This window comes from Coccomyxa subellipsoidea (assembly GCF_000258705.1).
Source record: "Coccomyxa subellipsoidea C-169, whole genome shotgun sequence".
NCBI classification, from domain to species: domain Eukaryota; kingdom Viridiplantae; phylum Chlorophyta; class Trebouxiophyceae; family Coccomyxaceae; genus Coccomyxa; species Coccomyxa subellipsoidea.
The window spans coordinates 783,633-807,078 of record NW_005178036.1 but is presented as its reverse complement, the minus strand read 5'-3'; the positions used below and the strand labels follow the sequence as shown (position 1 = coordinate 807,078).

The 23,446-nt window shown below is 53.3% G+C and overlaps 2 protein-coding genes across 2 annotated transcripts; one reads left to right on the top strand and one right to left on the bottom strand.

Moving 5' to 3' along the window:
• Positions 1–606: 606 nt before the first annotated feature.
• COCSUDRAFT_41711 (hypothetical protein) lies at positions 607–7,040 on the bottom strand (the record flags this gene model as incomplete). Its single annotated transcript, XM_005647958.1, has 17 exons — positions 607–808; positions 902–1,026; positions 1,170–1,315; positions 1,452–1,695; positions 1,804–2,025; positions 2,147–2,302; positions 2,452–2,529; positions 2,677–3,036; positions 3,173–3,316; positions 3,529–3,606; positions 3,742–4,062; positions 4,483–4,632; positions 4,784–4,959; positions 5,116–5,251; positions 5,381–5,611; positions 5,960–6,007; positions 6,918–7,040. 17 exons carry the CDS (start codon positions 7,038–7,040, stop codon positions 607–609), a joined length of 2,940 nt encoding a protein of 979 aa, XP_005648015.1.
• A 1,084-nt stretch (positions 7,041–8,124) lies between these two features.
• On the top strand, positions 8,125–23,061 carry COCSUDRAFT_53349 (ABC family transporter: mitochondrial ATM1-like protein). Its single transcript, XM_005647957.1, has 20 exons — positions 8,125–8,169; positions 8,297–8,370; positions 8,521–8,565; positions 8,677–8,715; positions 8,841–9,024; positions 9,146–9,271; positions 18,297–18,397; positions 18,498–18,556; positions 18,675–18,844; positions 18,975–19,083; positions 19,219–19,403; positions 19,612–19,716; positions 19,859–20,116; positions 20,279–20,333; positions 20,568–20,631; positions 20,809–20,944; positions 21,081–21,252; positions 21,412–21,620; positions 21,780–21,919; positions 22,725–23,061. Exons 6-20 carry the CDS (start codon positions 9,245–9,247, stop codon positions 22,810–22,812), a joined length of 1,878 nt encoding a protein of 625 aa, XP_005648014.1. The 5' UTR covers positions 8,125–8,169; positions 8,297–8,370; positions 8,521–8,565; positions 8,677–8,715; positions 8,841–9,024; positions 9,146–9,244; the 3' UTR covers positions 22,813–23,061.
• The last annotated feature ends 385 nt before the right edge of the window (positions 23,062–23,446 follow it).

Here is a 23,446-nt window from a genome sequence, read left to right as displayed (position 1 = left end):
AAGATAAGTACGAGACCAGTGACATGTCCAATGTAAGCGCATGTAGAGCGCTTCGATGGTGAGAACAGCAGAAAGTAAGTTGATTAGCGCACGTCACCTGTTCCTCCTGAGACAGCACCCCTGCTGTTGGGTTGCCGTTATCGCTTGCCCTGAGCTCTTGACCTGCTTCGGAAATTTGGGCACCCTGCGCAAGAGCGTCTTGCACAGTGGATGTTGATGCTGAGTGAGACAGCGGAAGTGGGGAGTCCACTTCGGCAGGATATTCTGCAGGCCTGAGAATCTTCAACCCCTGCAGAAAATGCACTAGCACAATTTACAATCCCATGGCACCAGGCAATGATACTGGGACGACTTACATTAAGAACCTGCAACAAGGTTGAAAGTGCCAGGATGCTTTTCCGTCCCACCTTGGCAGCCTGCAGCTGAGCGTCCTTTTCCTCCATGAGCGCCCACGCCCTCTCCTTGACAGCTGAGAGCTCCTTCTCTGCAGCCTCAGCCCGCGCCTGGATGCACACTCCAGGTTAGTTGCTGCATGAGTTAAATTCTATTGAACAGAGATCACGCCCCGATCACACTGCACAATCCTTGCACACAGAGAGCGCTTGTTCACACCTGCCAGTCTGCTACATCAGCGCGGACAGTTGCAACTCGCAGCTCCAGCGTGTGCCGCAGCTCGGCTATATCTGCCTGGTGTTCCTCGCTGGCAGCCGCTGCTTCTGCCCGAGCAGCCCGCAGCAGGTTCCCGAGGCACTCCTCCCTCTCCGCCAGCTCTTTGCTCACGCCCGCTGTGTGCGCCTCAGCCTTGTCCCTAGACAAGATTCAGAGTGCATCAGATCTGCCTTTTGCTGCCCATCGTTAAATTGCTGCAAACTGTGAAGATCAATTGGTGGAATGCTCTCACCTGGCGGCGATAGCCTGGCGCTTTTCGGCTTCGGCGCTGTCTCGGGCAACGCGAGCCTCCTCCAGTTCCGCCTCCAGGGCCGCTTCCGCAGCGCTTGCCTCCTGCCGCACACCTGCCGCTCCAGCCTGTACGCACAAGCAGCAGCAGGTTTTCATGCACAATTGTCCCTTGGGGAAAGGGTGAAGCTTGCATGCGCCTGAGCGATCTGCCTGTGCATGATTACAAGCCAGACATGCCTGCTGGCTTCAGCTGCTCTTGAAGCACGCACCTCTGCAGCAGCTGCCTCGCGCTGGCGCACCAGAACGCGCACGGGTGCTGGCCACGAGCTCACCGGCTTGAGCGGCAGCCCTTCCAGCTCCTCGGCATAAGCACGTGCAGCCGCCGCCCGCCTTGCCCGCTCCTCCTCCACCGCCCCTGCAGGCAGTCCCGCCGGGTGTCTCACAAGAAGCCGTCGTAAAGGGGCTTCACGCCTTGGAACATACTCCCAAACCAGGTACTCCCCATCACATTGGACTCTTCTGTTGTCCTTGCAAACGGGAGGGTCGAGCACCTGTGATGCGGTCCATCTCCTCTTCCGCCGCCTGCAGGCGTTCCTCCATGGCAGCGGCTGCCGCCTGGGCCACCTGTGCCTCCTTCCTGGCTTCCGCGGCAGCCTTCTCGGCAGCCACCGCCCGCTGCTGGTGGGCCGCTGCTGCAGCCGCCGCCTCCAGGGCTGTGGTCAATTCGCGCTGTGCAGCGGCAGCCTGGAGTTGCAGTGCCTCGTTGGCCACTGTTGCTGACTTCAACACGGCCACCTGTCAACACAGAGTAATAGCCGCTGAGACCCTGACGGCTTTCATGTACACCCGGTAAACAGCAAATGGAGGTGCTCTCGTCAGCAAGATGAAGAAAGCCTTGTCTACCTGCTCAAGCAATTGATCCTTCTCCCGCCCAACGCCGTCAAGCCGCGCCTCGAAGACTGTCGCAGCCTTCTTGGCAAGCGCATCGAAGCTGGCGATGCGCTTCTCCGCCGCCTTGACCTCTGCGCGACAGGCGCTGACCTCCTCCAACAGCTGCGGATGCGCAGCGGCCAGCGGCTTGATGTCAAGGTTTTCCTTCCGCAGCTGCTGCAGCTCCTGGAACGTCTGCGTCGTGCCGACTGACCGTCAGTTTGGCGTCTTGTGTACTGCCATTGATACGGCGCAAGCTTTGCAACAGATACTGCAGCACCAAAAAAATCCGAGATCCACGTGTGCTGTATTGCACCTGGTCATAGGCGGAAGCGCGCTGGTGCATGGAGGAGAGCTTTGTCTGCATCTCCTCTATCTCGCCGCGCCGCTGTTTGTTGGCCCTCTGCAGCCGCTCCAGCTTCTCCTTGAGCCCATGACGCTCTGCAGCATGCGCCTTCTCCATCTTCTCCATCTGCGCCGCACCCTCAGCACCGTCACTTGAACGTCTCGCAGCATCTTCTGATAGCGGCAGGGAGATCGCTTGTACTCATGCAGGGGCCTCCGAGCTCCCCTTCAGTCCTTCTCAAGATGATTCAGTTGTCAAGGTCGTTCAAGGCATACCTCTGCCGCCACCTGTTCCTTCTCTTGCACGGCTGTTGCGGACTTCTGCAATGCCTCCGTATGGGAGCGTTGAATACCCTGCAATGCGCAGCAAAGCAGATAAAACACAGAAAATGTACTAGCTGCTGATCACATTGCATTTGCTTCCACATGGGGCGCTCCTCTACCATCAATCCTGATCAATTTCCGAGATTTGTCACAATCACCGTCGCGTCAGAAACACACCTGGAGTTGTTCGTTGATTTCTTGCAGGGCTGCGTAATGGCCATCTGCACGTGCTGATGCTGCTTCCAATTGCTTCTTGAGGGCTTCTACATCGCCATCTCTGAGAGACACAGCCTTCTGAAGCTCGATCAGCTCTTTCTCGGCATCTCCCTGGGCTGCCGCAGACTGCTGATTTGCGTCTGCATCGCCATTAGCTGCCTCACCTCCTACCGAGGGAACGGCTCTGCTCGCCTCAATTGCTGCCTCAAGCTTGTCCATCAGCTGCTTCAACTGGCCTTTCAGGGATGCTATTTCTGCCTCAGCCCCTGAGCTTGTCATCTGGAGCTCGCCACACACACGCTCCCTGTCTGCCAATGCAACCTGCACGCCACATGCAGGTAAACCTCGATTGTGGGCCTGCATGTTGGAGTAATGACCGCCGCAGGGGCATGCAGGGCCAGGCCACGGTGAGGCGCATGCAACAACCGCGTGACTGACGGGACTGAGAAAGCTTTACCTTGGCATCGTCGAGCTCGGATGCCACAGCTGCCAGCCTTGCCTCTAGCTCAGCAGCGGAACGGTGCGAGGCCTGCTCTGCCCTTTCCACATGACCCTTCAGCCTGACCACCTCTTCCTCTTTTGCACCAGCATGCGCTTTTGCCTGAGCACCCGCATTTGTTCCCTTAGCTTCCAATGTCTCAGGGCTACCAAAACGCAAAAGGAACCATGTGTATCACAAGAATCTGTGGGTATCTGCTGCTTATTTTGGCTTCACAGTGACATGCCAACCTGATCAAGGGCAAGGATTGTCTCTGCAAGAGCTGCTTTTTTGCCACTGGAATTTGCACGCTCTGCCAGCAAGATGCTTTGTACTTTCTCTCTTTCATCTTGGGCAATCTGCAGGCTTGTCTCCAGCTCCAGAAGCCTCTCCTGCTTCTCCACGTCATCATCCTGGCAGCCATAATCAGGACTGCATGAGCAATATGTACTCTTCCATCACAAACATGGAGGTCATTGAAAAAATTCGCAAGTGTTGACCTGAGCAAAGAAGCGCTTGATCATGCCTCTTAGGGGGGCCCCACTCACCGTTTTTCTTCTCTTCAGAAGCGTCAGCTCGGCCTCCTGCTGAGCAATTTGATCTGACATCATCTTCACATCCTCCTCCTTGCTTCTCAGGGCATCCTCAAGCTGAAGCAATTCAGCAACCTTCCCCTTGGCCTCTGTCAGTGCACTCTCCAGCTCACTATCGCCTTGTGCCTTGAGCTGCAGGTCGAGCTCCAATTCCTTCTGCTGGGCTTGACTGGCCTGCAGCTGATTGTCTGCAAGAACAAATCGCGCCTTCTCTTCCTCAAGGCTTGTTGTGAGCTCTGCAAGCTGCTGTCTCAGCGTGGCAGCTTCAGCCTGCGCCTGTGTGTCACGTGCTTCCAGTCCTTCAAGCTGTCCCCGAAGCTCTGCCTCAAGCACAGCGCCTGACTGTGTTTGTTGCTCCGATGCTGAGTCTGAGGGCCCTTGCTGTTCCTCAGGTGCTCCCACCAGCTGGTCAGTGGTCGCCCCCATAGTTCCAGAGCTTGCTGTGCCCTTATCAGCTTCACCTTGTTGAGCCTCCGCCTGAGCAGCATGAGGTGCTGCAATCTCAGTGGCTGTGAAGGTAAACTGCTGCATCTGAGAATTACAGCACAAAGGCTAAGGACTTGAGCATATCCTAAATTAGCTGACACAAAGCCAGTTCTCAAAAAGACAAATACATGAGATGCAGTCTCCAAGAGAACCCTTGATACCCTTCCACATTGTGACACATAGCTCATTTGCCACATGCGGGGCACCTACCTCCTCCTTCAACTCTGCAACATGGTTGTCCCGAGAGTGCAAAGTCTCAACTTGCTCCTGCAAAAGAGCCATCTCTGCTTGGAGCTTCTCTGCCATTTTCATAGCAGAGTCTGCCTGCGCAGCCTTCTCGCGCAAAGTCTCCAGTTGTTCCTGCAGCACCAATCACAGATCGTCATGTTCTTACTTGACCTGGTCATCACATCAGTAGAAAGCAAGATACATTTAACACATGTAAGCAAAGAATCGCAAAGGTGACCGTGTTGCAACAAAGAGGAGAATAGGAACATGCCTCAGAGCACACGCTGCTGAGGGCGGCCACTTGCTGGCGCAGTGACTCCAGCTCCATCTCCTGCTGCACATTCAGATCCTGCGCTCGTCGCAGCTCATGCGCCAGGTACTTGCCCTCCTCCGCGTGCCACTTGCGCTTGAGGCTGCTGAAGTGGAAGTCAGCCTCAGCCTTCTCAGCCGTGGCCATCCCTGCATCACCATGAGTATGCTCAACCGTTTGCAGCGCGCCATATGAAATGACCTGGCTCTGTCCGCAAGCCTGCAACCTGCAGCAGTCACGCACGCATGCAGAAAGTGATCAAAACAGATGGTGTTTAAAGTGGCAATGCAAGCCCGAACTCTGACCTTCCTTGTCCGCGGCAGAGCTTGCATCTTCGCGGCTGCCTGCTGTGGAAGGCCGAGTGGCTCCTGTGCCATCCTGATCATAGGCCGAATTCTCAATGAGCGAGAATGCAGGGGATGCGCCTTCCTCTGCAGGCTCCTGGACAGAGTCACAATCCACCTTTGCCATTGTGCGGTGGCAGCTAAAGCCTCAACGCTCTTGTGTATGCATGCACAGCTGTGTAGCAGTACCCAGGTCAACAGAGATGACGTCATTGAGAAAACCTACATGCCCTTGCTCTGCCGCTGCTGCCTGAGGCGTGACCCCATGGGCCTCCTCAAACACAAGAGGATGTTCCTCGGTGCCGCGAGGCGAGTTTTCATTGCTGCCCAGGTTCCGCCCAAGCGACCCTGCTTGGACAGCCTCCAACTCGCTCTCCAGCAGCTGCACGTGCGCCCCCAGCTGCGCATTCTCTGCTGACACGATCTCCACAGTCTGTCTGGCCTCATCAGCCTTGGCCTGCATAACAGCAGTGATTGCATGGGCCCGCAAGATCCTTGACAAGAGAAACGCATACCATGGGAGCCTCCAATGCTTGTAGCACAGTGACCGGGCATAGTCGGTGACATCAGGCCATACCTGTAAGCTTCGAATCTGATCCGTGAGCATTCTATTTGTCTGGTGCAGGGACTCTGTCTCTGCCCCAAGCTCTGCAATCGACTTGCCTAGCGGAGTTGGTGCACTAGTGCTCTGCAGAAGAAAAACATCACAGTGAGAGAGGTACTACGCCTCCTCAGGCTCCGTACAGCGATGTTGGGTTTGTTGTTGATATTGCACACCTGATGAGCATCCAATAGCTCAACTCACCTCTCTTTCTGCTGCCTTCAAGTCGTTCTCCAGTCTGGATATTTCCGCCTGCAAAAAGAGGCACCAATAAATGCAAAAAGACTCAGAGCAGAGCAGCCAAAGTTGAGTTAAGAGGTGAGAGAACCAACAGCCACACACAGGGGGCATGAAACGAACCTTTGCAGAGGCTAGGTCAAGACTCATCAAACGTTCATGCTCAGTCCACCGCGACTGCAGCTCCACACGCTGAGCATTTGAGGTCGCCATTTGAGCGCTCAGCACGTGATTTGCCTCCGCCAATCGGGCGTTCTCCTTCTGCAGCGCATCCTGTGAGGAGACACTGCTCTATAAAGCAGAGAACAATGGATGCTGCAGCATACTTAGGCACTCAATTTTAGTGCCGCGTCCTGGCAAGAGAGCTCGGGATTCCTCACCAGCTGCATCCAAAGCTGACCCTGCGATCCTCCATCCTCACTGAGACTGCGTGTCTGCTTGGCGGAATGTGCTGCAACATCCCGCCCTTCCACAGCTTGGGAGTTGGCTCTGATCGGATCTCCTGCAGGGCTCAAGCCCGAGGCTGCAAGCCGCAGCTTCAGTTGCGCGACTTCGCTCTCCATCTCTGAGGATGACACCCTGGCTGCCTTGAGGTTATCTCGGAGCATGCCCACTTTCGCCTGGAGAAGGCTGTTGGCCTGAAAGATACCAGTCCTCCAATAACCTGTGGCTATCTGTCACGCTGATGCTACACGTTGATCACAAGGAGAGGGTGGTAAGGTCAGCCTCACCTTTTGCAGTTGCTGGAAATTCTGCGAATCATTGATCTGACCTCTGGGCGCAGCTCCTTTTCCTCTGCTCTCGTCCTCTGAAGCAATCTGATGGCACCGCATGCAGCATCGCTATTAATAATTGGAGCCAAGGTAGTATATTCACAGCAAGGAGACACGCATTGGCCAACATCACAGGCACTGTACACACTCACCAATTGCGCAGTAAGCCTCTGCAGCTCTTCCTTCAATATCACGTTTTCCTCCTCCAGATGCCTTTGCTGGCTCACATCTTGCTTGGTGAAAGAAGGAGGATTGGAGTCTGTATGAACCACCATTGAACCTTAAAATGCATTTAAAGGTGTGATTGAGGTCAGCCGGTCTCATATGACTGTACCCACAACACATCATTCCCTGATACGATTTACAGAGGAAAATGCTGGTCCCAGGACAAGAACGAGAGCGCGCCTCGTCCTGCAATGGCCTCGGATTGTGAGCCCTCCGCACTATGAAGTCTGCTCTGAATGCCATGTCGCGCTGTCTCGACGAACTTCCTCATCCCCTTTATACTTACTGGGCCCCTCACACGTCAAACTTTCTCCAGCAGTGTTCTGACATCGACCGCCTAATGTGATTTTTTGGAGAAGGAGTTTTTTCCTCTGCACCTCAGAAAGTTGCACGCCAAAATAGAGATTTTCAAGAGGAGCCTTTGAGACAAGTCTTGCTTCCAAGAAGGTCCCGATTCCACTCAGCTTTATGATGTTGGATTTTGCCCAAATTTGCCATGGCCAGCTAATAAATTATATAGAAAGCCGTATATATATGGGCGAAAAGCCTTTCCGCCATGCATGCGCCATAAGGAACATTAGCTTGCTTGGGCCGCCCTCTTCCCTAGATTCTTAGGAACAGAAAAGTTTATACACAGAAGCGCGGATTCTTATCCTAGAACCACTTGAATCTTTCCAATAAGGTATAGTCTGCTGCCTGAATCGCTCCCTCACACAGCACTGGAAGTAGGCTTTGTGTTGAAAGCGTCTTATGGGGACAATAGCATGATTCCCAAAATTTGCTTCTGTATTTTGGGAGAGAATCGTACCTTTGGTGCCTGATCGCAGCATCTGAAATGATATTTACAAATACTGGACCTTGGCCATCTACAGGCAACTTGTGCCTGAAAGAGTGAGGTTGCATTCTTGAAAGGCCTTCTTCTGGTGCAGGATGTCTCAGAGTCCGGATAGGGAGAGCCCTGAGAAGGACAGCCCCGAGAAGGAGGTCGAGGCAGGTGTGGAAAATGGCGAGGAGATCCCTGAGGATCGATCAGAAGACGCTGCAAAGGACGAGGTGAACGGGGCTCATGATGAAATTGATGGGAAGTCCGACAAGGAGGTGGAGCGCTCCCCGTCCCCTCGTGCACGTTCAGCTTCGCCTGCTCGCGACATCTCTCCAGACAGCCGCTCTAGATCACCGGTGCCAGTCCTACCTTCCTCACTGTACTAAATTGATTTTAACACTGTCTGCAACATCGCAGCAGCTGAAAAAGAGACCGGCAAGTCTTTGGGTGAGCCATAATGTGCCCGGCCCATGTACCATGCAGGTGCGTCGTGGCAGAAGCGATTCTCGTGAGAGAGCAAGAAGTGACTCGAGGGAGGTTCGGCGCAAGCGATCCAGGTGAGCCTCAAGCGCTTCATTCGTGCATGCACCAGCTTGAAGGACCTCACTCTGGTGTGATGATTTTGCCCTGCAGAGGGCGAGCATCACACGGCAGCTACAAGTTTCTTACGGGGCGGCCCAGTGAACAGCTCTAATGTGGTGAAACAGGAGCGATTCAAGGGACAATCGACGCGTCAGACACTCCCGCTCAAGGTATTTCACTGGGGCAAGATGCTGATTGCAGATCATGAGTCATGCAGTCACTGGAGGGGTGCCATTTTCTTCCACTTCACCTGTCGGTTGAGTGCTTTCTCCGTCATGCAGGAGCCGTGACCGTGACATCAGGCGCAGGAGCCGCTCAAGGTGATTTCTTGCCTCTATTCCAGCACTTCTAAAGTGGCAGTGGTTGCCGACCTAGAGCTATGCATCAGCCAGAAAACTGCTTCCATTCTACATGGACACTCTTGACAAGTCTTGGCACATGGCAGGGATCGCTACCGATCCCGGCGCAGCCCGAGCCCCCGACGGGACCGGTACCGCAGCAGCCGCTACTCGCCAGAGCGCCGTCGCCGCTCTCCTATTGCGCCTTACTACAACCGGCCCCGCCGCACTCCCCCGCGCCACGGCACCACACTCTTTGTAGCCGGTCTCAATTTTGTCACCAGCGAGCGGGCACGCCCCCATCTTGAGCCTGCCTTTCTTGGCATGTGGCAGCCTGACATGAGAGATGGGCATGGGTCACGCTCCTGATAATCGAGGGCAGTCCCTGAAGGATGCGTGGGAATGAATGCAGGAGGTGGAGTCAAAATTTGAGAAGTTTGGCCCTGTCAGGGAGGCACGCATCGTGCGCAATCCTGTCAACGGCGAGTCCAGGGGCTTTGGCTTTGTTGCTATGAAGTACGAGGAGGACGTCGATGCGGTAAGTTCGGAGTTGTGCCAGTGTTGATCGCTTGACAGTGTCTGCTAGGTAGTGTGTCAAGTTGACACACTACCTAGCAGTGCAAAAATTATTCTTGTACTGGAGCGGCTGCTCAGGGGTTTTCTTTGTTACATGCAGGCAATCCGTGCTCTTGATGGAGCAGAATGGCAGGGGCGGCGCTTAGGCGTTGAGCGAGCAAGAAATGTGAAGTGAATGGCGGACGCAGAAATAGGCCTGGGGCCGGGCACCATTTTGAGGATACGATGCAATGTCTGGCATGCAGGTCATCTTGCACTTCTCTCATTCAGGGACACCCTGTGTGGGAGCTCAATGTATAGAGAGCACATTGCCATGGCAAAGAAGTGAAGACATTTGCTGTGCTCCCTGGCAGGGCCTGTTCCCCGGGCCGAGTCTGGCAGAGATCGCGTTCGTTGTCATTGTGCGCTGTTCCCCTTCACCTGGGCCTTCTTTTGGGGTACCTGTTCCTGTACCTGGGCCTCCTTTTGGCTGTTCCAGGGCCGCGTGCCTGCCTCCGGGCCTGTCACTGTCACTCCCACTTAATGGGTCCTGGTCCTCAGCCTGTACCCAACACGTGATCCCTTGCCTCGCCCATTGTCAAGTCTTATGCAAACAAGGTATGCGCACTTCTCACACCAGCCAGGTGCTGCTATCACCCGTGAGCTGTTAGCATCTCACAACGTGTGTCTTGTTGCCTGCAAGCTAAAAGGCATTTGCCTTTGTGCAATCAGATAGGGCGTTGGAAAGACCTCATCAAATGTTGATATCAGAATCTGCTTTGGACACCAATGGCACTATTCTAAAAGGACTCTGGGATATTGTGTGGAATGCACATTTCTGGAGGTGGTTGATTGCATCTCCTGGTTGTAAGCTTATGGTGACGGATGGTGAGCTGTGATGAAAAGACCTTTTCTGCAGTCACTGGGGCACAGCCATTGAATTGCATGATCGACACTCTAGAAGTTTCGCATGATCTCAAAGAACATCATGTTCTTGTTATAACTCAATACAACATAAATCATGCCCGACATGGCCCATACGTGATCAGTACAGGACTTGTCTTCAGAACACAGCTGTGGGCGGAATTCGGTTCCTGCTTGGTGGCAGCAGTGCTTTTTTTAAAATGTTCAAATTGTGAGCTGTAGCAGGCATGGAGGATGCAGACGCGTCCGTACGTCTCAGAGTCGACTCTGAGGCATGCTAGCACTATATGACGAAGCAAGTAAGTAGATCAGGTTGACCATCTGCCTATGCCTTGTGGGGTCTGATAGGTTATCACATCAATTCTTCTCTTGAGGGTAGCCCCAAATCTGGCCACGAATAAAAGGAAGCGAACGAAGAAAGAAAGGACAGGGGAAAAAATACAAAGGCAGCTACGTGACAGCTCTCCTTGGACGAATGCACATGTCCTCTTGCGTTTCAAAGCTTCGTTCTCCGATGAGAGATAAGGACGTGGAAACCAGCGTTTGCTCATTCTCTTGAAAAAGTTTTACTGCTGTGCATCCCTTAAGCCGTCTCGGCTTCAGATGTTGGGCAAATCGAAAAGACACACTTAACACTGGTCTTTCTCGACCATGGACATCCGTGAGGCGAGACCGAATGATCGTCTTCATGATCTTGACGACCATATCGTGAGTTTCTTTTCAAGAGCTGCATCGTATACCCCTGAGTGGCAGCATGATCTGACTTTCTTTTACGTTCCCCAGGTTTCTGGAGATCGTGGAGCTTTCCATTTCCGCTTCAATCTCGAGAACGACGGCTCTTGTAGATTGCAGGTTGGTCTCGATCACCAGCACGTAAACTGTGCTATAGTACTATTGTGCTGCTACAGGGCTTTGATGACTTTCATGCTTCTCGATCTGCAATTTACTTTTAAATTGTGCTGCAGTCCCAGAATCTTGAAGATCACAGGAGCATAACCCGTGAGGGGAGCAGTGTGCAGCGTGCACAGAGTCAGCGGTGCCCTCAGCCGAGCAGTAGCGCAAAATGTAGCTCTGGACGCAAGCCGTCTGCAAGATCTGTTGGATCAGGTCCCGCTCAGAATTTTGCCAGTGTGCCCCCTCTGGCAATTGCCCTCCTGGTCTGCGGCACCCGTGGAGACGTCCAGGTACGGAGCAGTCTTTCTAAACCATATGTCCTGTCAAGCATTGCTACTTCCACAAATTGATAGATCAAGTGGTTTAATGACGCATTGTTGTGTTCTCCGCAGCCATTCCTGGCTCTCGGGTTGCAGCTCAAGCAGTTTGGGCATCGGGTGCGGCTTGCATCCCATGCCATTTTCAAGGAGCTTGTGGAGGACCACGGCCTCGAGTTCTATCCTTTGGGCGGTGACCCCCAGCAGCTGTCTGCCTACATGGTGAGTCCCCTGCATGTCTGAACAGATGCGCATGGTTGCTCGCTGCGGAGTCAGCCCCTTGTGCTCTATGCAAATGGCGTATTGTCTGCGCAGGTCGAGAACAGGGGCATCATCCCGTCTCCTTCGGGCTACCTTGGCATCATTAATCAGCGGAAGCAATTGAAGGATGTGATCTGGAGCTGCTGGCCCGCTGTCTCTGCACCATCGCCCCATGCGCCGGACATAGAGTTTAGGGTGAGGGCCACTCTTCATCCGTTGCGCCATCCAGGCAGCATGTGCCCTTGTTTTATTCAATCGCATACAACATTCTTGAGCTTTGTTGCAGGCAGAGGCCATCATCGCCAATCCGGTGTGCTATGGGCACATACACTGTGCGGAAAAGCTGCAGGTGCCCCTGCATCTGTTCTTCACAATGCCTTGGACTCCCACTGCAGCATTCCCACATCCGATGGTGAGTTTGATTTTCTGCCAGTCCTGACCTCCCCTAGTGTGGCAACTCAAGGTGATCGCTGATGCTGACTTGATGCATACACCACACGTGCCCCCCTCATGTTTTCAATTTTGATTTCTCCGTTCCTTTCTCTACAGGCACGCGTCTTCTACGCATACAAATTGCCAAATGGGCTGACGCGGCTCTCTGGAAAGGCAGCATATTATGCAAACACGGCAGACGCATACAGAGACCTCTACCGCCAGGGCAGCGGGATAGTGTGGCCCATGGGGAGGAAAATGCTGAGCTGGGTGTTCAAGGCTGAAGCCTTTGCAGCGGGGACGGTGCTCCGCCAGATTGAGATGGCCAACCTCCTCTCATACCACGCAGTGGAGGACATCATGTCGACAGGAATGGTGCGCTTCAAGCATTTCCAGCACTCCCTGCATGGATTGATAAAGGCGGGTTTAATGCTTTCGAAGTACCAGCCATATTGCACATCAGGACACACTAACAGACGCTCACCCATGATATGTGACAGGCTGATCTGCTGGGGCAATTTCGGTCAGAAGTGCTGGGCCTGCCGAGTGCGTACCACAACGATGACCTGCACAGAGTGCCGTTCTGCTATTGCTTCAGTCCCACGCTGGTGCCGCGGCCGAGCGACTGGCCACAGGACCTCATTGACATTGCGGGATTCTTTGATTTGGGGGAGTCAAGGAGCAACTATAAGCCACCTGAGGGGCTTGTCGCATTCCTGGCAGACAAAGACAAGCCAGTATACTTTGGTTTCGGCTCTCTGGTCGTCGATAAGCCAGAGGTGCGCAAAAGATGCATTGCAGCTCCTGTTGATGGTATATTCCTGGTAAAAGCTGGCGTCTGGGCTTTTTTACTCTGTAAAGTCACCTAAGCCGGCAAGTTTTGATCGACTGTTGCTTTGCAGGAGCTGACCCAGAAGATCCTAAAGGCACTGGCGCAGACTGGGCAGCGGGGCATCATCTCAAAGGGCTGGGGCAAACTGGGCGTTCTGGCAAATGAACCCATCCCACCGCATGTGATGGTCATTGATGCAGTGCCGCATGACTACCTGTTCCCACGCTGCGCAGCAGTTGTGCACCATGGTGAGCACCGCGATCTTGTGCATTAGCTCCACACAAAGATATCTTGCCCAATAGGCATAATGCAATCGATGGGGAACAACCTAATAAGCGTAAGGCGCTCTCATTTTTGCTTTGTGCAAATGCACAGCCCCTGAGATAGTGGCACTGGTGTAGGCGGAGCGGGGACTACAGCAGCCGGCCTGCTTGAGGGATGCCCCACAACGGTTGTTCCCTTTTTTGGGGACCAGCCATTCTGGGGAGAGGCCTGCAGGCGTGCAGGAGTGGGACCAAAGCCCATCCCAGTTGACAGCCTCAGCCGCCACAAGCTTGTGCAGGCTCTCAAATTCATGGCGCGCCCAGAAGTGAGGCTCTCCCCACAAAGCTGTCTTTCATAAGTGGTTACATCACAAAGCTGGTTGCAATGCAAGAACTAATAGATGTCCTTCTTGCAGTTGGAGCGCTGTATCCAAGCGCTGTGTTTGTGAACGTACAGGTGAAGAGGAGAGCGGTCAGGCTTGCAGTGAAGATCAAGAAGGAAAACGGCGTTGCCAATGGTGTTGCATCATTTCACAGGTAATGTCCAAGCTACTGAGGATGGCTTGCAGCCAAAGCCATACAATTATGCTGAAAATCAATGTGACCGAGGATGTTCACTGCTTGCTGCTCACCAAGCCATGTGTGGCAGGCATCTGCCGGAGGATTACTTGATGGAGATGCGCAAGCGGAGGGCAGGCATCCCCACGCTGGAGCCGAGGGCGCAGCTACCAGTGCTGCTAGCGCCGCCGCCCGTGAGCGCGCGCACTGACAGCGGCCGGCTGCCTCGCCTGTGCCTGCCCCTCCCTGCCCTACCCACTCTGGGCCGTGGGTCCGTGGCATTCCTGCGCCACCGCTCCTGGTGGACCTCCAGCAAGAGGCCTCCAGTGGCCGCAGTTTCTTCTGAGGCACAGCACAGCAGCAATGAAGAGCTTGTGGTGCCGTTGCCAGAAGCAGCCAGCACAGAGCAGGCGAGCGCGGGAGTCAAACCCTCCAGTGTGGCTGTTGCAGGCGCGACTGCAGCAGTACTACAGGGCAGCAGTGGAGTGGCCTCCCTCCAAGAGCCCCACATGATACGCTCCCTTCCGTCTCCCTTTCAGACTAGAAGTCAAAGTGGGTTTTCAGAGGATGGCATAGCTTCCTTGAAAGATTGATTTGCCTTTATTTGGCCTCTGGGTGTGAAGATTTTGTGCCTGTCTCTGCTGTCTATCTCTAATTCTCCAAAAGGGAGGATGTATTGTGGCTAGCCCCTCTGTGGGCGCATAGTTGTCTGTCAACATCATCGCCGCACCATGTTATCGCGCTGAAAGGAGTGCTGATTTCGGGAGGCATTATGTTCCTTATCCGACCATGTCGTATTCACGCTTTCAGTCCAATTGAGCAGTGCCAGATGTGGAGTGTCATGCAACTTTGTGTTCATGCATGGTTAGTCAGAGCCAGATGGTGTGTTTGTTGAGGGCTGTTTTTTTGTCGGGTAACAACAGCGGAATGGTGCTTTGCAGCAGGGGGAATAACTTGCTTCCTGCAATGCCTAGCAATTGCAAGGCTGCGTGCAATGTCCAACACTGAGGTGAAACGTCTGATTTGAGATGATTCAAGGGCGCAGCTTTCCCAGGGTTTCATTCGGAATCAGAGTCTAGACAGATCTGGACTTCACAGGAAAGAACAGGAATGCCACTAGAGGAAGTTAGGCCACTACATCAGAGATCTTTTTTAGGATGCAATTGGGTAGAATTTCTCCAGGAGTTGCTGGTAAGTGTCAACCAAGCTGATCATTACAATTGGCGGGGCCTTTAGGGTGTGTTTGTATGTGGTATGCACGTGATCAGTCCTTCTGATTCACTCTACTGATGACATGGTCTCTTGGCGCATGCTCTCCAAAGTTGTAGATAGCAATGGAATGATCTCCTCAACACAATAACACTGTTGATGGCATCTTACCTGTCGACAGGTCCTGGTGTCAGGCCGTTCATTTTTTATGCAGTGTGAAAGTTTCACGTCACCACTGCCTGATTCACTTGAGCTTCATCTATGACACTACCCATGACCATAGAGAGCATGCTGCCTGCGCATGCTGGCACTACTGTATAAACCAGGACTTCCGCATATTTTAACAAAGTTCTGGGTGAGCACCAGCAGATACCACTGCAGGTGATGGCATACTCTGACAAACAACAGCAGTGTTGTATTAGCCTGAATTGGCATGAGGGCCTCAGGATGAGTAATTCAGACATCCCCCCATTTTTAACTAACACAGCAGCAGAGATGTGGTTTCAGCATCTGGGAATTTGTCGCCGCTGCAAAGAGCACAGCACCCACAAGTTTGCGCAAGGGAGGAAGAGGAGGTTCTTCTCCCTCTTGCGAGCTCTGATTGCGCTGACGCAAGATTCACAACGAAAGTGGCACATGCCTATCACTGGCGCACGAAGTGCCAGCCTCACTCTTACTGCTACAACCCTTTGTCCTCCATTCTCTAAAAAGAACAGAGTGAAGTAATCTGCAGCGGTGAGAGTAGCAATAGGACAGAAAGCGATTGCTGCATGTGGCTTGAGGAAGGAACACAGCCATCTCCTCGCTGAGCAATCACGTGGAACCCGTTCCCAACCCTCAAAGTAGCACAGGCATGCACAGTTCCACTCATGTCATTAGCAGATCCCGTCCGCAGTCTGAAGAGAGACAGTACGTCTATGCATCCATGAGGTCATCGATGTCATCGTAATCTTCAGAGCCAAATCCTCCATCAAAGCTATCGTCGTCAAGCGGTAACCTGCGCCAGTCCATGTGGAAGGGTCATAAGTCGCACAACCATCCTTGACATTCCTCAGTTGCCAGTCGCAATTATTTTGTGGTAAAAGCCCCCAAATTGTGTTCAGCATTGGGAAAGTGCACTTGGGGCGTACATTGCATGCTTGATGACCTCAATCATCTCATCTAATGGCTGTGACACGAAGTAGTCTGCCTCTTGCATAGCAAGGCATTCTTCATTGACCTGGATCAGGGATGCAGGCAGCCCTTTGCGAAACCTGCAGAACACAGCCCGTCCTCAGAGATGCCCTTTGCTTCGATTTCTAACAAAAGAGCTCACAGAAATGCCAGAAGCACACTTCTGATTGCACTCATCTTTGAGCATTGAGGCCCATGCCTGAAATAAAAAATGCGGTTCAGGGAGACTGAATGTGGAACATAACCATGATCTTGTCAGTAGCGAAAGGACAACAGGCGCATACCAGGGGTGCATCTGCATGTCCTGTAAGCTGTAGCGCTTGACAGGGTCCTCCACCAGCACATGCTGCAGCAAGTCCAGCGCTTCCGGTGAGGCGGATGCATGCGATGGTAGCCTGTACTCCACCTGTGCAAAGATGATGACAGCAGGCATCTTTTAGTCACACCAGCCGTCACGCGCCACTTTGGTCTCTTATAAAAAGTCGCAAGCACAGTAGAAGGTGCATGCTTGTGCTTAGAGGAAAGACACAGGAGCAGAAGAGGTGCACCTGGACAATGCGGTGCAGCGTCCTCTTCACACTTCCTTCTTCCTGGTCGCTGGGTCTCTCGAAGGGGTGCTCCCCAAACAAGAGCTGGTAAAGGATGACTCCCACGCTCCAGCAGTCAGCCTTCCTCGTGTCCACATCCTTCTTATTGAGCAGCACCTCTGGGGCCACGTAGCCAAAGCTACCAATGCGAGACTTGGGTAGTGTGTCCAACGTGCACTTCCTGCAGATAGTGCGCACACCTTTCAGGGCAACGGGGACCATAGCAAAGGCAGTACTTCCTTCCCTTGCTTGGCTTGATCGCTGAGCCAGGTGGGTGCGCAGCTTACCAGTAGCCGACATCCGTCATCTTGACCTTTGGCGGTGTGCTTTTGTCGAGCATCACGTTTTCGATCTTCAGGCCATGATTGCCAACGCCCTTCGTTTCTAGATATATCAAGGCAACGACTATCTGCTGAAACAGGTACCTTGCATCCACCTCCTGCGCAAATCACCAGAGGGGCATCATGGTTCTCGCCATAGTTGATTAGGTAGCCATTCATACAGCGTCGGCTGCATTGCTGGGCTTCCTGGCTTCCACGGGGACTACCTGCAGAGGGCTGCTGTCCCGCACATAATCTTGCAAATTTCCACCAGCAGCGTGCTCCACCACGATTCCCAGAGCTGTCTCTGTCAGCATCACTTTCCGAAACAGCATGATGTTCGGGTGGTACAAATTTCTATGCTGCACTACTTCTTGAAGGACAATGTCACTGATGTTGCTGGGACCCTGCAGCACAACACCCTCATCTGCTGAGCGGATGTCAATCAAACAATCCTGATTCAACATGCGTTAGATAACCTCATGGATCTTGACCGACAATATAATGCACCACGTTTGGGCCGAAGCATACACACACAAAGCAACGGCCCTCAAGATCGGCCAGCATGCAGTACTGACCCTCTTCAAGTACTTGACAGCCACGATTGCGCCAGTTGCAACGTCTTGGCAGACATTGATGTGCCCAAACGCTCCAGCCTCTTCCTCGTGTAGGAGCTGATAGCTGTCGGAAGTACTCGTGGTCTCCTGATAGAACGTCATGTCTATCCACCACCCACAAATCCCCGCAGCTGAACCGCTGATGTCGCAAGAAGAAGGCGTGCCGATCTTCCTTTCACGCAGAGAAAGAATTGTATTCTGGAACCATCATTCCAATCGAAGTTCAGTCGGCACGCCGTCGTTCGACCGGGCAATTTTAATACACCCGAGTCACACCCTATTATGAGTTCAGCAATTAAACGGAACAGCAAGGCAGTCTGCCGTGCTTGTAGCTGCACATCTGCAGCCGAATGCACGTACAGCAAGCAGTCCTGTTCAATGAGCTCAATCACTGCATGCAATCATATATTGTTGCAGCGGCCCAAAGGCAGGCCTGGTCCCACATCGCCTTCGCTGACATTTCAGGCTTCCGTGTTCCGGGGGAAAATAATCCATTCTTTCAAATGGGACAGCAGAACATCGCGCATCGGCACCACACGCTGCTTGAGCAGGTCCTCTGTCATCACCTCAGCAGCTGCAGCAAACGTACTGACATCTGGGGATGATCTGTGGCCTCAAGAGCCCAGAGAGAGGGTCACGCCACCAAAACTGCCTCCAACACCGGCTTCCTCGAAACTTCTGGATGTGCTTCCATATCTAGTCAAGCTTGCAGTGTCTGATCGGTAAGGCTTTACTTGGTGTCAACGAACATGTCGGAAGGCCTACAGGTGTCGGGATGAGTCGGTGCTGCATCTCTGGCCTTTTATTGAGCAATTGTTGCAGGCAGTTGTGGTGGAGGCTGGGAGCTTCTGTAGCCCTCATGCTGCTGTCCAAGAGCTCAGGTGATCCAAGAATTTCCATCTGTAAGTGGTGGTATTGGGACCTTGGCCTCGTTCCTATTCTTGCCCAAATTCGCACATGGCATGGGTGACCCAATCTGCTCCCATCTGTGTTGCACAGGGCTCATGGCTCCCATTTTCCTGAAGAATGCGGTGGACGCTCTTGGAAGCGTGGTCAATGAGAGTGCAGTCACAAGGACAGTGCATGCGTTGCTGTTGTCTGGAGCGTGCCGAATTCTGTGCAGTCTGACCAAGGAGATGCAGGGACCCTGCTTCACACCCATAGCACAGGTGATCACCGGCCATGCAATATTGGTGCACAGTCTTGTTGCAAGAGCGTTAAGATCGTTGGCAACTTGCTATGGCAGGCAGAGAAGCCTGGCTTTGAATATCTGATGCTGAGCGGCCGAAAGGGGTGCAGGCTGCAGGGCGACGAGTTGCGTATCACACATTCTCACATGTCCTCGATCTAGACATCAACTTCCATTTGGAGAGGCGAACGGGAGCGCTGTCTCGGATCTTGGAGAGAGGTAGTCTCTTGCTAGCTTAGCACTGGGTTTCAGCAGCGTGAGTCACAAGTGTCGAACTCACTGTCGCGCTTCTCGTTCCATGGGACTGACAGAAGAATGCATGACAGAGAATATTGAGACGGGACTGGCACGTAGGCACCCGGAGTGTGTCAATGGTGTTCAGAGCGGTGGTCTTCACGTTCTTGCCAACAGCGATCGAATTGGTGCTGGTGTGCGGGCTACTGGCTCGGACATTTACGCCCATTGTGTCTGCTTTGGTGGTAGGCACCTTTGCGGCATACGTTGGATGGACAGCTGCGCTGACCAGAGCTGCAGCAGAGGTGAGGCGCACACTGCTGCCAATTAGGGGAGGGCCTCACCTGGTGTGCACCTGGTGAGGGCACTGAGGTACCCAAATGACCTGATGGACCTGCATTGGGAACATCTGAACGATGATGGCAAGAGATAGAAGGTCAAAGGAATCGGTTTTGACTATGCTGTGCACTGTCTGTCTTGCGTATAAATGGAGTGGAAAACTTGTTGCTGCAGGCGCGTAAGCAAGTAAACAAGTTGGACAATTTGACCACGTCCAAGGCGATCGATGCGCTGCTAAATTATGAGACCGTCAAACTCTTCAACAATGAACAGCTGGAGGTACCCTTCTCACGTGGCCTCCAATACATGTGCAGCAGACTTCCGAGCGCATATGCTGTTGACATTGGGGTCTCTTTCGATGCTAAAGCTACCTAAAAATAACAGCAAGATTGGACCGAGATCAATTTCTGGATGCTTTCAGGTTGACGAGTATGACCGTTACCTTGTGGGATACCAGCAAGCGTCTGTGGCCACTGAAACCATAGCGGCAGTGCTGAACGGGGGCCAAGGGTTTGTGTTGGCGGCGGGCCTGACTGCTGTGCTTGCAAGCGCCACTCTGTCCACAGCTGTGGGGTCCTTCACCGGCGGAGACCTGGTGATGGCACAGGGCTTGCTGCTGCAGCTGTGGGGGCCACTCCAGTTCCTGGGCTGGTTCTACCGCGAGCTGCGCCAGTCCCTGGTGAGTTGCAAAGACCTTGCGCAGCACAAGAAATTATGTTTGCCCCGTGAGGTTACAGGGGGGCTGAGTGAGAGCCTCTGAGCCCCTGGCCAGAGTAAATCAGGAGATTGACAATTTACTAGTGCGAGCCATCTGTTGCTTAGCTGTGCCATGGGCTTGCAGGTGGACATGGAGGCCTTCTTCAAGATCCTGGCCACGCAGCCAAACCTGCCTGATGGCAGCCGCCAGTTGCCGCAGCGGCGCTTTGCAGCGCATCTTCAGGATGCTGCTGCATCCCACTCCAACGGCCACGTAAATGGCAATGGTGACGCCCAGGGGTGGGTTGCAGAACGCCTTCAGCTTTTGTTGCATTTGCTCTGTATTTTGGAAATATGCAAAGAGTGTCCAAGCCTGAAAGGAGCAATCTTATGCTGTGGCAGGGCTACTGTGTTAGGTGAGAGCAGGGGCCCAGGTGAAGCCAGCACTTCAGGACAAGACCAGGGCGTGGCTGTGGAGCTTGACAATGTCGTCTTTGGGTTTGCATCCAATGCTGACCTTCTAAAATTTAGGGCAAAACTTTTGCCCTAGACTTTCCTTTTTGAAGCCTTCAACAGTTGCCGCAAAAGCCAATTTATTGATTAAGATTTTCAGTTTTTTTTTGCAAAAAGAAATTGCTATGGTCCCAATTCACTGAGTTCGGACTGGGATCACAGGTACCGGATGGGCAGGCCTGTGCTGAAAGGAGTAAGCTTACGGGTGGAGCCGGGGGAGAGCTGTGCCATTGTTGGTTCAAGCGGCAGTGGAAAATCCACACTGCTCAGACTACTTGTCCGCTTGTATGATGCGCAGGTAGCTTGTCGTTCTCAGTCTTTATGTGTTTGTCTCTGCTGATATGATATCAGACCTCAAGGTTGTCGACCCTCAAAATTGTGCGAGACACTGCTTGTGCTGGTCTCAAGACATGTGCCTCCTAATGCCCTTGCAGAGCGGGAGCGTGCAGTTGGATGGAATTGATGTCAGGGAGCTGCAGCAGAGCAGCCTGAGAGGGGCGGTTGCGGTGGTGCCCCAGGACACAGTGCTCTTTGCTGACACAATCCTGCGCAACATCAGATATGGGCGCCCAGATGCCACCTTTCAGGAGATCGAGCGCGCTGCTGGTAGGTTTCCCATACAGTCCTGGTTTGCACTGCTGTCCCAATGCCATTGTTATCTTGCTGAAGGTGTGTACAAGAGCACAGCATGCCCACCTGATCTGCCTGCAGAAGCTTCCGAATGAAGTGTGCACAATGGCCTGAACTCTAGTGTTCCGGGAGCAGAGATGGCGCAGCTGAAGAGGGTGATAGATGGCATGCCTGATGGCTATAATACCATTGTTGGCGAGCGCGGCCTGAAGCTGAGTGGGGGAGAGAAGCAGAGGGTGGCCATTGCGAGGGCATTCCTGCGTGGACCGCGGCTGCTGATCTGCGATGAGGCCACATCAGCCCTTGACACCGCAACTGAGCGCAGCATCATGGCCTCCCTCGAGGTGCGCAGTCTGGTGGCTCGCCACCACAACACTGCTTGCTGTCATCAGAGGAGAATAGATCTGTGACTTGGAATGCAGTGATGGCAATTGATGACCGTGAAACGGGCTGTCAGAAATAATCAGCAGGGCGGAGCTGAACATGTCGCGAGTGGCGTTCAGGAATTGGCAGTTGGGCGCACGTCTGTGTTTGTGGCGCACCGGCTGTCGACAGTGCAGCGCTGCGACAAGATCGTTGTGATGGCAGACGGGCAGGTCGTGGAGCAGGGGACACACGAGGAGCTGATGAGAGCTGGCCAGGTGTATTTTGACATGTGGCAGGCTCAAGCTGCCGCAGAACAGTTCCATGAGCAATGTGTTCCAGAGCCATTGGAGGCTGTTCCCCTGGATGTGTGATCGATTTCAAGGAAGCTACATCGCAGTGGGCCTTTTCTGTGGACTAGATATTCAGATTTTTGTGTGTGGAAGATTACATGTTTGCAAAGCCTTTGCAAACTCTGGGAGTAGGATAGCATTCTTCCTTAAATCTGGAGTACTAGACTCGCTGCAATGGATGTGCCATTATTGCAGGTCACATACAGATATCTAGTTTTGAAGTGGGTCATTTATGGCGTGAAGGAGAGAGTGTGCATGACGTTATCCTCAACATGTATTGACACATGGAAATCCAAGCATTTCTGGATGCATTACATTGCCGCCATTGAGTCAACCATGATGTTTACACAACAGCATGAAAGTGCGACTATGTCCCCACATCACCATCAGTAGGCCTAGGAGTGAACCATGACTCAATGTCTGTAAGGCCACCCAGTACATGCTGTATCGCCCACTGCCCAAAAGCCTGCAGGCTGCTAGTCATTGTCACCGCCTCACAATCTCACACCCGGCGGCCATATGCCAGCACCCTGTGTAGCATGAGGTCTTGGGTGGACAGATTATTTAAGGCTCTGCGCCTGCATGCGAGTCCCCATCAAGCTACTGCTACACCCAGTCATTGGGCGGATGCCTTGCGCATCTGTTGAAGCAGCCAGAAAGAATTGAGCAGCTTGTTCCATGGAGTGTACTTCAATCATTTCTCCCTGACTCGGAAATATGGAACAAGCACAGGCATCGCAATCAAGCCCTCAAGCCTGTCTGCAGAAATTCTCTGCTCATGAAGCATGAGAGCGGGGCACAGGCGACACAGACTGGCTAGGTCGACACCAACATCAAACAATAGTATCAAAAGGTGTAAAAAGGCAGGTCTGCGCTTGTGCAGATCGAGCTGCCACCACATGTGTCCATGCTCATCGGATCCCTACCAGCCCTGCTAAGCAGATGCGTGCATGGCGCCCTAGACCGTGGCAAGTAATAAACCAAAGAAAACGCACATGCACGCTCAAGTGCGCAAGAACATCAAAGGCACTCTGACAGGGGTGGGCAGAAAACAGAGCACAGAGCAGACCAGAAAACACACACACATACACGGACGAGAAACTCACGCGTGCGAGCACGCACACACACACCCTATGCTCCCTGCTAGACCAACCGGCCCCACCAGACAGAATACACTGGTTGGGGCATGCTTGGTCCAGGGTTCTTCCAAGAGGGCGCCCAGAAAGCGCCCTGTGCGTGTGTGCATTGGGTTGCCTGCAAATCGCCGGCCCAGCGCCCGCTGCCCAAGTTTAAAGGTGGGCAATTTAGACAGTTTTGGCTGGGCGTGAACAATTCCCCTGTGCATGTCTATCAGATCTATTCCAAGCCACGATGCGCCCCTTGTTTGCCCATTGCCCCATCGCTCTCTTGACTGAGCGGAAGCACTCAGCGCCCAATGCCCATGTTTGTGGACA